The sequence below is a fragment of the Rattus norvegicus genome, chromosome 14 (assembly GCF_036323735.1).
Source record: "Rattus norvegicus strain BN/NHsdMcwi chromosome 14, GRCr8, whole genome shotgun sequence".
Taxonomy (NCBI): domain Eukaryota; kingdom Metazoa; phylum Chordata; class Mammalia; order Rodentia; family Muridae; genus Rattus; species Rattus norvegicus.
This window is the reverse complement of record NC_086032.1, coordinates 2,514,433-2,529,209: the sequence shown is the minus strand read 5'-3', so window position 1 is coordinate 2,529,209 and position 14,777 is coordinate 2,514,433. Positions and strand designations below refer to the sequence as shown.

At 46.3% G+C, this 14,777-nt stretch overlaps 1 protein-coding gene and 1 long non-coding RNA gene across 9 annotated transcripts in view; one reads left to right on the top strand and one right to left on the bottom strand.

The window, feature by feature from the left end:
- Positions 1-4,669: 4,669 nt before the first annotated feature.
- LOC108352690 (uncharacterized) lies at positions 4,670-11,485 on the bottom strand. Of its 5 annotated transcripts, none has more exons than XR_001841041.3 (3): positions 11,346-11,483; positions 6,136-6,313; positions 4,670-5,671 (listed from the first exon to the last, which is right to left on the bottom strand). It is a non-coding gene; the product is annotated as an uncharacterized LOC108352690 (long non-coding RNA). The 5 variants fall into 5 exon arrangements; XR_005493083.2 differs by lacking the exon at positions 11,346-11,483 and adding an exon at positions 10,644-10,774; XR_001841043.3 differs by lacking the exon at positions 6,136-6,313 and having other exon boundaries at positions 11,346-11,485.
- Positions 11,486-11,651: 166 nt separating this feature from the next.
- Positions 11,652-14,777, top strand: part of Ephx4 (epoxide hydrolase 4) — a 29,277-nt gene continuing 26,151 nt past the window's right edge. Inside the window, exons 1-2 of one of the 4 annotated variants that reach the window (XM_039091659.2) lie at positions 11,652-11,876; positions 14,253-14,338. In XM_039091659.2, the coding sequence (XP_038947587.1) occupies positions 11,652-11,876; positions 14,253-14,338 (311 nt within the window). Of the gene's footprint in view, positions 11,877-13,989; positions 14,090-14,252; positions 14,339-14,777 lie in introns of those variants that run through there. The other 3 variants (NM_001105994.1, XM_008769927.4, XM_039091658.2) reach the window with 3 other exon arrangements.

The window sequence follows — 14,777 nt, the reverse complement described above, 5'->3', positions numbered from 1 at the left end:
GTATTTCCCAGCTGTTTGTAGTTCATTTTTCAGGAACTCTCTGCTTAGTTGTGTACCCCATTTTTAATTGGGTTGTTTTATTGATGTCCAGTTGTTTCATATCTTTTTATATTTTAGATATTAGTCCTTTACCAGATGTGCAGTAGCCGATGAGAATTCCCTATTCTGTGGGCTGCCCCTTGTCCCAGTGCTGGTATCTGTCACCATACAGAAGCATCTTGGTTTCATGAGGTACCATGTACTAATTGCTGTTCTCGGTGCCTGTGCTGAGGGTGCTCTGCTCAGGAAGCCGTTTGCTGTGTTGATGAGTTCAGGCCTATCCCACTTTCTCTCTGACTGGGTTCAGTGTCTCTGGGCTCATGTTGAGGTCCTGATGCATTTGGAGTTGAGGTTTGTGCAGGACGACAAACATGGATCTGTTTGGAATCTTCTCCATGCAGCCATGCAGTTTGACAAACACCATTCTTAAAGATTCAGGCCTTTTGTCCAGTATGCATTTTTGGCTTCTTTGACAAAAATCAGGTGTCCATAATGTATGGACTTTTATCAGAATGGTCAACTTGACTCCACTGACTTCAAACCTATACCATCCTGGTTTTATTACTCTGTATAGCTGGAGTGGCAAATAGATTCTGCTTAAATTTGGTATCATTGTGGAATATTTTTATTTCTCCATCTATCGTGATTGACAGTTTTGCTGGGTATAGACTTCTATAGATCTGTAGATGGAAAATTTAGTCTGGGTGGCATCTGTCATCTCTTAGAATTTGTAGAACATCCATCCAGGCCATCCTGGCTTTTGGAGTCTCTGTTGGAAAGACTGCCTTTATGTATGGCTTGTAATATCCTTATTTTGTCCTGTACGTTCATTGTCCCGATTGCTGTGGAGAATTCTTTTCTGGTGCTATTTATTGTTCTGTGTGCTTCTTGTGCCTTGATGAGCACTTCCCTCTTTAGGTTGGGAAACTTTACTGTTATGATTTTGTTGAAAATATTTTCTGTACCTTTGGCCTAGGTTTATTCTCCTTTCTGTTCTTCATAGATTTGATCTTTACATACTGTCAAATATTTCCTGGATATTTTGTGCATGAATGTTTTTAGATTTAACATGTTCTTTAACCGAATTATCTATTTCTTCTACCTTGTCTTCAACATCCACGAGTTTTCTCTTCCATGTCTTGTGCTCTGTCGGGGAGGCTTTCTTCTCTGAGGTTTTTGTCTGACTTCCTACAGTTTTCATTTCTAGTTTTACCTCAGTTGGGTTTTCTTTATGATTCTGTTTCACTCTCATTATTTCCTTCCATGTTCATTCATGTTTTCAGAGGCCTCATTAGGGATTCGTTCTTATCCGTTTTAGGGTCCTTAACTGTACTCATAATTGCTATTTTGAAGCCCGTGTCTCGTGCTCCAGCTATGTCGCCTTTCTTATGGCTTACTGTAGTAGGGTGGGTTCCTGGTTCAGGGGGGACATCTCGCCCTGGATAGTGATCCAGGCTTTTGCACTGGTGTCCAGGCACTGAGGCTTAGCCTGATTGAGGCGCCCGAAGATGCTGACTTCTGGTCTGGTCTGGTCTTGGTCGAGTGAGTGTTTCATCCCTAGGCATCTGTCGCCCTCTCTGGATCATAGGAGAGTGTGGCTGAGGCTGCCTGGTAGGGAGTGCTTCTTAGGTTGGTGGACGGCAGAGAGGAATAGAGCTGAGCTAGGAGAACAGGCTGAAGGCAGCTTCCAGAAAGATCCAGCGAGAGTTTCTCCACACCTAGAGGTATAAATACTAAAAGGATAATTTTCCACTAAGCTTCATCTTTAAAGAGAGACCATAGCATTTGGTGCAGACATTTAGGAGAGGGCAGGGGAGGTAATGAAGAGGAAGAAGAAGTTCATGGTGCATGAGCTCAGGGTGAGGAGAGTGTGGGGAGAGAAAATGTTTCCCAGGATTTATCTTTAGTTCAGAAATGACCTCTCAAAGTTTATTTCCTGTTCCCTAACATTTTAAAAAATATTGAAAGCCTCTGAAGCATTTATTTTTTTAAAAAAATAGAAGTATCATTTCTTCAAAACTCTTAGTGAAAGCACAGCCAAGGCAGGCCTGACTGTGGTCTGCGGGCCTGTTCTGGGGCCTCCTGTTTAACATGCGGCAAGAAGAGCCAGCCTGGGTGTCCAGAGACTCCCCGCTCCTGGTGACTGACAGTGACATCACCACCGTCACCACAGAAGACCAGGCACGAGTGCCCAGTGTCTCTCCTTGTCCGTATACTTCCTTCTGTCCTTCTGTTTCCCATCTTAGCATCCTTTCCTTCCTAACACTCACAGCCTTCTGTGCTGACTGCAGAGATCTGTGGCTTGAGTCAGATTTCTGTGCTGCCCACAGGAACAGTTCACCATCCCGAGCTCTGTTCTACCTGCCGGGCTGGGGTTTGTCCTGCAGACTTGTCAGGCACATGTGTGGTCTCAGGAACATGAATGGGTTGCCACTTCCCGGAGGAGCCAATATGGCTCTTCCAACCCAGGAACAGGGTGTGTTAGACGCTGCCTTTGTGAGGCCGATGCGTATTCTGGAGAATTTCCTGACACCCTGTCCTTGTTGAGCTGGAGAAAGTGAGCAGCTCTTATCTTTGGCGTCTTTATGATCAGGAACTCAGCAAAATTCTAAACCAAGGGAACATCACCATGATCAGTAGAGGGCACAGAAAAACAACCCAAAATTAAAGTTTGATTTATTTTATGTGTAGGGTTTTGTCCATGGGTACAGTCTTTGTACCACTGGAGACCAGAAGAGAGTGACAGATGCCCTAGAACTGGAGTTATATAATTGTAAGCTGCCATGTGGGTGCTGAGAACTGCCCAAGTCCTTAGCAAGTGCTCCTAACTGACATACCATCTCTCTCCAACCTCAACAACCTATAATTAGATGTTAGAGGAGTGAGTGCCAAGAAAAAAAGACAAGGCCAAATGCTAGTATACACATGAGTGTTCTGACCAAATGTTCTGAAAATAAAATAAGAGGTCATCCAACAGTCAGCTCACAAAACACTGGAGACCAAACCATAGGGAGATGTGGGTCTCAAAAAATCACTAACATTTACCCAGGAGCCTGCATGGGTGGCACCTACCACTGCTACCACTAATGAAGGAGCGTCACCTCAGTAGGAGGAAAAGGGTCCCAAAAGCAGGCAAAAGAGTCAACTCATTGAACATGGAGACGTTGAGCCGGCGTTATCACCCCTATCTTCTAGTGTGTTTGATTCAGAAAGGTACTCTGCATGCTACCAAAAGAGAAACATAGACATCAACCCAGTCACAAACCCTTTGTTCTGCAGTGGTGCCTTGCCTACAAGATGTGCTCGGGCAATGGTAGCACAAAGGTTATGGGAGTGACCAACCGGTATCTGGCTGACTTAAGGCCCACTCCCTGAGATGAAACCCATGCTGACACTGCCTGGATGACCAAGAACCTGACACTAGGTAGCCCTAGAGGAAAACCAAGTATGCTCTTCTAAGGGTCGGGGGAAGGATGTAGCAATTTTAAAAAGTACACCATCCACAGGGCTCCACACCAGATGTCAAAAATGTTAAAAACTCACAGCCATGTCTCAACAGGCTGAAGAGATCACTTACTCTGAGCCAAATACAAGTCATCATGGATTCAAGTTGCCCCAACTAAGAATCTGCCAGCATGAAAGCCGTCACATGAACTCTCACGGTCTTGGGCCAGGGCTTTTCTCAGTACATCAGTGTTAGCTTGGATATGTAGCTTACACTGTGAGGGGTGTTCTGTTACAGGTCCCAGGCCTTCATTATCTTCTGGCTGCTCTTGTCAATACAGCCCAAAGGTTTTTAAAGTAAATTAAGGTCGTCCAAGATAATTTGTCTATTGATCAGCAACATTCTAAGTATCCATAATAAAAAATTCTACTTAGGGCATCAAGCCTCCCTCCCCTCCCAGTGATGTCCAGCAAGGCCATCCTCTGCTACATATGCATCTGGAGCCATGGGTCTGTCCATGTGTACCCTTTGGGTGGTGGTTTAATCCCTAGGAGCTCTGGGGGTTCAGTTAGTTGATTCTTTGCATAGGGTTTCAATCCCCTTCAGCTCCTTCAGTCTTTTCCCTAGCTCTTTCATTGGGGGAGAAGGGAGATGGGATAGGGGATTGTGAAGGGGTTACCAGGAAGGGGGATATCATTGAAATGTAAATGAATAAAATTATTAATAAAAGTTTTTTAAAAAAGAAATTGTTTTACTTAGCCTTCCTGGTAGGAACTTTTGAATGTCTTCAGCAATGTATTACCCAATGTCCGACAGAGCCCATCCATATCATGAAAGGATTTTAACACATATGTGACTGTTTCCTGAGAACTTCAGTCTGTACAATTAAAGGGCAAAGTGAAACACAATACTTCCCTGGTTCATGCCCGCTGTGCCCTGCTTACCCCAAGCCCCTGCCTGGTAAAAATACCCCCAAACTCTATGTCAAGATGGACGATATTTTTAAAAGGTCTTATTTGAGTGGTTATTTTGAGACATTTTTGCTCATCGTAAGCTTGTGGTAGTGACTGTAACTATCCCCTGGCCTTCTTCTCAACCCTATTGGTTGTATCATTTGACAAACTCAAACATTCATGAACTCTGCACCCACAACACTGAACACGACTAAAGAGAAATCAGCAACACTATAATTGCAGTCCCGTTATATTTCTGACTTTACACTCAGATGAGCTGTGATGTGGCCACAAGTCTGAGTTTTCATGATTTGTTCATCGTCCCCAGTCAGCTGTACTTCACACCTCCCCTCCCTTCAGGGGAACGACACAACGCCCACCACCACAGCAACTCTGTGCCATTTCTTCCTGCTGCTGCACTGAGATAGCCAGAGTCGCCTTGGGAGAGCTTCAGGGAGAGGACCACAGCTGCAGGGGGAACAACTCAGCTGCAGGGGAGGACCACAGCTGCAGGGTGGGGGGATCACAGCTGCAGGAGGAACATCACAGCTGCAGGGGAGGACCACAGCTGCAAGTGGGATCACAGCTGCAGGGGAGGACCACAGCTGCAAGTGGGATCACAGCTGCAGGGAGGATCACAGCTGCAGGGGGAACAACTCAGCTGCAGGGGAGGACCACAGCTGCAGGGTGGGGGGATCACAGCTGCAGGAGGAACATCACAGCTGCAGGGGAGGACCACAGCTGCAAGTGGGATCACAGCTGCAGGGGAGGACCACAGCTGCAAGTGGGATCACAGCTGCAGGGAGGATCACAGCTGCAGGGGGAACAACTCAGCTGCAGGGGAGGACCACAGCTGCAGGGTGGGGGGATCACAGCTGCAGGAGGAACATCACAGCTGCAGGGGAGGACCACAGCTGCAAGTGGGATCACAGCTGCAGGGAGGATCACAGCTGCAGGGGGAACAACTCAGCTGCAGGGGAGGACCACAGCTGCAGGGTGGGGGGATCACAGCTGCAGGGGGAACAACTCAGCTGCAGGGGAGGACCACAGCTGCAGGGTGGGGGGATCACAGCTGCAGGGAGGGTCACCACAGCCACACTGGAGGAGGCCAGGGCCTACCTCCTAGACAGCTTTTCATAAAATCAGGTGCTTGGAGTCCAGGTCTTCCAGAGGCTGAAGCATGGTCACCACTGATTAAGTTCCAGAACTTTCTACCACTGCCAATGAATGACAACTTAAAAAAAAAAAACAAACATAAAGCTATAAAGAGTGGGGAAAAAGCATAACACGTCCCCCCTATCCCACCCCTATCCCTTACCCCAACCCTTTCCCCTTCCTCCTCCCTTCCCCAGTACATTAGTAAAACATTGATGTGTAAAATGTTTAAAAGAATAAGACCTTTTTGGCGGGAAATTGACAGTTTGGGATGTGGGGAAGGAAACTACCAGAAAATAGACTTTTAAAACTGACTCTATTTGGCAAAGCAACTAAAACCATCTCCTTAAACTTTCCATTGATTACTCTAACTTCTTCAAAGTGTTTGTATCAGATCGGGAATTCTATGAAGTCATTAATTCGTCTAAACAGCGATATTTCATGAAAGTTCATCTTCACGTTGATCGCAGTGAGTCTGCCCAACAGAGGGGGCTGATGCCCAGGAATTAACCATGAAACTAGGCAGAAAGGGTCTTTCTTTACCCAGTCACACTATGTCAGAAAAATGAAGAATGCGGCAATGACAAACACGAGCAGGCAGAGCAACAGCAAGAAGCAATCCCGGGATGAAGCCCCTGGGGCTTTGTCTCTCCAGGGTTCACCCAACGCAGCCATGCAGACGGTGGGCAGCCCGGCTCAGGAAGCTCCTCCTGTGTGGGGTCTGCCAGGGGAGGATTAGATAAAGACAGTTTATTGGAGCATAGCTTCATGCACTTACTTACGCGCTATGGTTGCTTTTGTGTTTAATGATGAAGTTGGCTCAATAGGTGTCTTTTTACCTAGGGTTCATTGCTGTGAAGAGACACCATGACCATGGCAACTCTTACAGAGGACATTTAATTCTGGCTGGCTTACTGTTTCAGAGGGAAACTATAGAGGGTGGGGAAACATGGCGGCATTCAGGTAGACATGGTGCCAGAAGAGCCGAGAGTTCTACATCTCGATCCACAGGAAGCAGAAGGAGACCGTGTGCCACACTGGGCATAGCTTGAGTATAGGAGACTTCAAAGCCCACCCCACAGTGACGCACTTCCTCCAATAATGCCATTCTTCCTACTAATGCCACTCCGTATGGGTCAAGCGTTCAAACCCATGAGTCTGGGGTAGGGTGGGGGGTGGGGGCCACGGGGGGGGGGGAGCATTCTTATTCAAACCTACTCCTATTCACAGTAGGAAAAGCTACCTAGACTGACTGACTGAGTTTGATCCCCAGGATCAAGATTGTAGAAGGAGAAAACAGACTCCCTCAAGTTTGTTCTCTGACATCCTCACATATGCCACATGCACACTATGTAACCTTTTAAAAAACCAAAATGTTTACTATTCCACCTCTTACTGTGTTAGAATGTTAGAAAATTTGCCAGCCACTGATCTAAAGGACAAAATCAAAAGACCTAACACTTAATGAGAAACCCTGAAACCAACCAGGAATAATAAAAGTCATTTTGTGAACAAACAGCAATTTTGATTTTCTTAACATTGAGAAAACGAATTCTTATAGACATCTATTTGCATGTGCATTATATGTTGTTTGTGCTTTGTGCGTGCAGGTGTGTGTGTGTGTGTGTGTGTGTGTGTGTGTGTGGTGTGTATGTGTATGGTGTGTGTGTGTAGTGTATATGTGTATGAGGTAGTATGGGGTGTGTGTATGTATGGTGTATGTGTGTATGTGTATGGTGTGTGTGTGTGTGTGTGTAGTGTATATGTGTATGAGGTAGTATGGGGTGTGTGTATGTATGGTGTATGTGTGTATGTGTATGGTGTGTGTGTGTGTGTGTAGTGTATATGTGTATGAGGTAGTATGGGGTGTGTGTATGTATGGTGTATGTGTGTATGTGTATGGTGTGTGTGTGTGTAGTGTATATGTGTGTGAGGTAGTATGGGTTGTGTGTGTGGTGTATGTGTTTGGTGTGTGGTGTGTATGTGTATGTGTGTCTGGAGGGTAGAGATGTGTGTTGTGCATTCTCTCTTGTCCCTCGTGAGTCAACCCAGTGGTCCCACCTCCAGCTCAGAGTGCTGGGATTGGAGGTCTGAGCGATCATGCCTGGTTGAGTCTTTTTATTTTAACATTCCAATGTTGTTTAACATTCCAAGAACTATGAGCCATAAACACACATCTAAGACATTTTTCAGTGGCCATCACAATGCCATAAACAAAATTTTGGAAAATGGCTTTTTAAGAGAGAGTATCTTTTAATTTCAGCAAGTAGAAATGAGTTATCAGCAACAGCACTAGAACAGAGGAATTCACACTTCAAAGTTCTGGGAGGAAAAAAGAGCCAGTTAGCTTGAACCGTGGAGGATTTTGAGAGGTGTCATTTTCCCAGCACCAAAGCATGCGCTCCTCTGGTACTTTTTCTCATTGTTTACCTGAGTGTACCTCACCCTTCAGACAGTGTCCTTAGGGTACCTCCAGTTATCAGTTAGGTGTGCTCACCATGGCTGCCGCCACCTCTGATTGACAGTTGGTGCTGCGTGCTGTGGTTTCTTTCTGCCCTGTTCTGACCTGTTTGTAACAGGATGAGATGCACTGATGAGGGCCTAGTGTGAGATTTTAGTTTTTGCATGAGGGAAGGAAAGGCTGTGTGCAGCTCACTGCTGACTTCTGGTTTCTCCCATGCTGTAAATCTGAGTATATAGTAAGGGTGACAGGTCTCTGCTGAGAAACAGAAGTGTGTGTCAGCTTGGGATTGTGAATGCCATAATAGCATCAAAACAGCTGAATGCAGGCCCCTCTCTGTGATGGAATCTCCTCTCAAGATGTACACTGCAGTGCATCAGACGATCAAACAGAATTTTTTTGTTCTGTTTTGTGTTTTAGCAGAGTGAACATAGATTTTTAACTTTTATTCTTTGAAGGTAAGTGAGAGGCCAACCATTATGGCATATCCCTTTAATCCCAGCTCTCGGGAGGCAGAAGCAGGCGGGTCTCTGAGTTCAAAGCAGGTGGATCTCTTGAATTCCAATCTGACCTGGTCTACAACTCAGGTTCCCAAATAGCCAGGGCTACACAGAGAAACCCTATCTCAAAAAGCCAAAACAACGACAAAAAAACACAAACCGACAACAAAAACAAAACAACAAAACACAAAACAACAACAATAATAAAATAAGAAAGAAAAGTGGGAAAGAACTCAGAAGAGTGGGAGTAGCTCCAAGAGAGGAATCTCCTTGTCTTAGTTGCTTTTCAATTTCTGTGGTTATAGAAGAAAGAGTTTCAGGGGTGGGGGGCTTACAGTTTCAGGGACAGATGGGGCTAAAGCAGTAGCTGAGAGCTTACGTCTTGATCCACAAGCATGAGGCAGAGAGACCTAGGAATGATGTGAGATTTTGAAACCTCAAATCCTACCCCCAGTGACACACCTCCAATAAGGCCACGCCTCCTAACCCTTCCCAAACAGGTGCACCAACTGAGAACAAAGCATTCAAACATGAGCCTGTGGGGGCCCTTTTTCACTTAAACTTCTATATCTCTCATGGAAAGGTTTTTAATCGACAGACTTGAAAAGAGCCTCTTGCACTCACGACCCACTAACCACAACCCAATCTCTTGGCTACACCTGACTGGAAGCCTGGAGAGTTGAGAACAATTCACAGGTACTGCTAGTTCTGGGCCAGGTGTAAGCTGCAGGAGATTCGTGTGGATAATGAACATCAGAAGATGTCTAGCTTCTTTGGCACTGAAGGAAATGAAACTGAAGCCCTGTGCGGTGGTGATCTTAATTCGTTAAGTTAGCTAAAATATTTCTATCAGCACATGTTGGGAAGGATTAGTGAGAAGTTACACACCCCCCAGGCCAGACTAAATGCACATCGTAAAATATCCTCTTTCATAAAATCAAATAGTTGTATGTTAAACTCAGTTAGGTTCGCAGCTGTTCCTGCTAAGCATATGCCCCAAGGAAACCACTATAGACTAGGAGATATGTACAAGAACGTAAAAAGTGATACAAGCATGGATCATAAAAGGAGAGGGAGAGGGGGGAAGACAAGACACAACTCCAGTACTATAGACCAATGGGACGGCCCGATGTAATCCAATACTCATCAGAGCTAGGCTGGGTTTCTCAAACTGTCACCGAAGAGTCCCAAATACGCGTATGTCAAATGGAACCGCACATCTTATATGAAAACCATCACAAACACAAAGAAAACTTAAAGATCGTTAGTCTCATCAGCTGGGCCAAGAATTTTTAGACCTGTCATTAAAAAACAGGATGGGAAAATTAACAAATTTGACCTCACCGAGATTAAAGCTCCTTTCCCCAAAAAGACAAATACAAACTAAGGAGAACGACATTGCGTTATGTATAAGAAAGGTTTGTACCAAACTAAGAGGAACTCTCAAACTCAGCTGTGGGAACGTCTAACTTTAAAAACAAAAATAAAAGCATTTGTGGGTATAGCCCCGTGCTAATGCATGCAGGCCTGCCACCCCTGCTTCCATGGTGGGAGGGATCAACACCATGCAGAAGATTTGTATAGATTCTTTGTCAAAGGAGAGTATATCTGAGTGACGTGCCATCACACAGACCACGCCTGGTACTGTTCGCCATTGGGAAATAAATGCACATTACACTTTACTCTTTTTCATTCATTATTTAAGTTAGCATACAAGGTAGCGTTTTGTGTCATATTCAGGCGAATGTGTCGTTAAACATGATTCTAAAACATCCACTCCCCCAGTCCCCCTCCTTCCAGAAGACAGTGCCTCCTCATGAGAATCAAGTGTTCACTCTGTACCTCTGAAACAAGTTGGAATCAGGAAGAGTTCAGTGCACAGTGCCTTCAAGAATGCGACCCAGCAATAACTCTCTGAGTGTTAGGGATTCCAAAATTGTATGGCCGCCTTTTTTTTTTTTTTTTTTTTTAGAGTAGGAATTGAATCCAGAGCCTTAAGAATTCTGGTTTGCAGGCCCTAAGCAACACTTCTAACACTGAGCAGCCATTCTGGAAACCATTCTGTCATGGGAAGCCAAAGGTACACTTACCCACTTCATCCCACCATCTCATTTCTAGGTGAGATAGAAAAATGTTCACAGAGAAGCATTTTCCATACATACACTAACAGCCCTAAGCTATTCCGATGGAAGGAACAGGCAGGGATGGCTCACCAGTTAAGGGTACCGGCTGCTGTTTTTGAGGACCGGAGTTCAGTTCCGGGGATGAGGGGCACACACGCTTACAGACGCCTGTAACTGCATCTCCAGAAGGACACACACACACACACACTCACACACACACACACACACACACACACACACACACACACTCCAGAAGGAGAGAGAGAGAGAGAGAGAGAGAGAGAGAGAGAGAGAGAGAGAGAGAGAGAGAAGAGAGAGAAAGGGAGGGGAAGGGAGGGGAAGGGAGGGGAAGGGAGGGAAGAGAAAGAGGGGAACACGAAGGGGAAGAAGGGAAGCGAAGACTAAGAAAGAATGAATGTTTCTTAACGGGGGGAGGGGTGATAAAACTATTGTGCAGTCTATGCCAATGGAGGCAGGAGGAGGGAGGGAAAGAGGAACATTAAAAAAAAGAGAGGGGTGAGGGAGGAGTCCTTGATAAGGGTGGGTGCAATTGATTGCTTGTGCCATGGTCTAAAGTGCCCTTTTGCTTCTTCTGGCTGGGCTGTTTGGTAACTTTGAACCCAGTTCAGGAGCAGTTAAAACCTGTGAGAGAATGTCAGGGGTGCCCACCTGAAGAAATATTCACCACAGTTCAGTACAAAAGTCCCTCCCTCCCTCCGCGGCTCTCAGATCCGGGAAAAGGTCTGCGGCTTCTGGGACCCCGAGCGCTGGGACCTGTTCAGAGCCAGGCTCTTCGGCGGGACTCGGGGATGGCGTTCGGCGTCGCCTTCATGTCGCTCGGCTGTAGCGACGCGGCACGGGAAGAGGACAGCCCGGCCTCGCCCTGCGCGGTCCCCGAGGCCCGGGCGCGCGGCGTGTGCGGGGCGAGCGGGCGGGCGCGGGAGGGACGCCGCAGCTCGGCTCCCGCAGGCGCCCATGGCCCCGCCGCGCCCGCCCCGCCTGCTGCCCGCGCTGCGCGCCCTGCTCTACTGGTCCCTGGTGTACGGCTACTGCGGGCTGTGCGCCTCCGTCCACCTGCTCAAACTTTTGTGGAGCATCGGTAGGGCGCCGGCGCAGACCTTCCGCCGGGCGGCTCGGGCCAACCCTCCCGCTTGCCTGAACGACCCCTCCTTGGGGACCCACTGCTACGTGCGCATCAAGGTGAAGGCCGTCGCGGGCCTGGAGACGGGGGAGGGAGAGGGACGCGGGTGGGAGCCGCGGGAGCCGCGGTGCCTAGGGCTCCGGGCTGATTATTCGTCCCCTGATAGCTGCGGGCACCCGGAGGACCCCAGGGGAGGCAGGAGGGACTGGGCGGGGGGGCTGTTCCGCGCGCGGGTCAGTATTCTGGCTTTCGTTCCCTCCTTAACCTTCGTGTTGGTGGGGGTGGGGGGGCGTATTTCAGAATGTGGAATTTCTCTAACCGGATCCTCCTCCTGCTGAAGCAACTCAGAATAATTCTGCTCCCTTTCCTACTGCAAGGAGAAGCTGTCTCCTGTCACCTTTTTTGCCTTTTAGGGCTCAGATCAGCTGCAGAATGACGCTTCTGGCAATGCCCTGCTGTCCAGATTTTGAGATGGAGCGAGTGGACAGTTCTTTGGAAAGTCATTTCTAATCTCAGATGACCTAGGCAGCACTAAACGATAAGAAATGGTTTGTGTGTGTGTGAGGAAGGAAGCAGGTGCAAGAAGTCAGGAATAAAACAGAATGGAATACAAAGTAGGTGACCACTTCTTAACAAAGCTTCATTTGCTGCGCTTAAATAAAAGTGCCAACCGTGCCAACAGATTTTCATTGTCCGTGCTCGTCCCAACTTCTGTCACAGCCCACAGACTTCTATTTCCTGATGCCAGGTGGTGGAGTGATACAGTGTTTGTGATACGACCTGCAGTCTGACTCACAAGCCTTTCAAAGCGGCATAAGAGGAGATATTTGTGTTACTGAGTTCTGACGTTTTATAAGCAGCTAAACTCCCCAGCAACTGGGATTCAGAAAGGCAAGAGGAGCCTGAAACTGATGTAAGAGTTAAGTACGTTCGTTCATGTTTCGAGAAGAATTACAAGAATTAGAAGAATTAGAATTAGGGGAGGAGGAAGAGGAGGAGGGGTGGGGGGAGGGGGAGAGAAGGAGAAAAAGAGGAAGAGGAAGAGGAAGAAGAAGAAGAAAAGAAGAAGAAGAAGAAGAAGAAGAAGAAGAAGAAGAAGAAGAAGAAGAAGAAGAAGAAGAAGAAGAAGAAGAAGAAGAAACCACAAAGGAAAAGAAAACATAGGCCAACGGACTTATAATTTAGTGTAATTCATACTAATTATCGACCTGGCATATACCCAGTGCGGTAAAATCTTTATTAAACCCAGTCTGGTGGCCATAGCATTTCATTCTCCCAAGACTCGCTACCACTAAAATAATTTTTTAAAGGTAACAGCATAGTCATATTTGTTAAGTCTGTAAGGATGAAACACAGCTTCTGACTCTTCCTGAGATCCTCAGAATGCCTTTCTTTTCCCCAGAAGCAGAACGAAGAAGTTGACACAGTGGTGACTCTAGTCACCTAGATACTTCATTCTTCTTTTTTCCTTTTACTTCATTCTTCTTAACATCTGTTTGTTTAGTGATGCTGGAGGTCGTCATATTGGCCGAGTCAGGCAAATGCTCTATCACTGAGTTACATCCTTAGCCCTCCCAATGACCTTCATGCCTTGGGCATCATTTAGGGGAAGGGATGGCAGTGCTGGGGATTGAAATTAGGATCTCATGCTTGAAAGGCAAGCACCCTGCTGCTGCTCTGCAGCCTTAGCCCTTAGGCCCCATTTTCTAAACTAAGGTGATAGAGTTGAGGGAAATGACACGCCAGACGCTCACATCTAAAGGCTGGAAACAAAGTCCAGGCTCTGTCTTTCATAGTTCCAGGAATTTTGCTTTTCTCTTTTCCTTCCTTGACTATGCTCCCATATCCTTGGTGTCCGCAGGACTCATCCCTTGCTCCTGGTCCTTTCCTGGGGGTGAACTCTTGGGCACTTGTCCACTCCACTGTTAGAAACACAGATGTGACAGAGGGAACAGGCAGCAAAGGAGAGTATATATGAAACACTTGAGATCACAGAGTGGGAAGGAGATGCCTAAAAATAAGAGAAGGGGGTGTGAATTACATAAGTGATGCCGCAGCTCTTGACGGGCAGGCAACTGAGAAAAAAAAATGTGAGGTAGACTTAGCAACATTGAAATTCAGATTGGAATTATTTATGTATCTTGCAGGGGATGAAAGTGACACCTCACTAAGACGAAAGCTACATTGTAACATTGCTTCAGAAGCTCAAAACTATATACACAGACCTTGTAGCAGAGCAAGTAAGAGGGGTATTCTAAAGGGATCGCCCAAGGTGAATTGGTCTGTTTATTCTATCGATGATATGTTGTCCAGCTAATATTTATTTCTCGATGTTAAAGTAATTCAAGTGAGAATGCTTTTAGTGACAGGGAAATACTAAATGTCTTAGTCTAATGATGCCCATGATCACATACTCCATATCCTTCCAATTTCAGGACTCGGGGTTAAGATTTCACTATGTTGCTGCTGGAGAGAGGGGCAAACCCCTCATGCTGCTGCTTCATGGATTTCCAGAATTCTGGTAAAATTACCAACTAACTTGTTTCTTTTGCATTAACACTTAACATTCTGGCTTAGTTCATGTGATGCTGTTGTAAAGAAATAGGATTGTTTGGTTGTTGTTGTTGTTGTTGGTGGTGGTGGTGTTTTTGTTGTTGTTGTTTTGGTTGGTTGGTTGGTTGGTTGGTTGGTTTTGGTTTATTTTGCTTAGTTCCAGAGGCTGGGATGTCCAAGATCAAGATCGGGTGGGGGCTGCCATGTTGGATCATCATATGGAGAGGGTAGCAAGGCAAGAAAGCAACAAAGGGTAAATTCGAGGTTCATCCCATGAGGTCAGATCCCTCATGACCTAACACTATTATAACCGCAGTTAAATGTCATAGTTTTACAGGGGCAAACATTCTAAGCATATAGCTTTCCATAGAATCCCTTTCTCAAAACGGTAGATCGTTTCCCAGGGC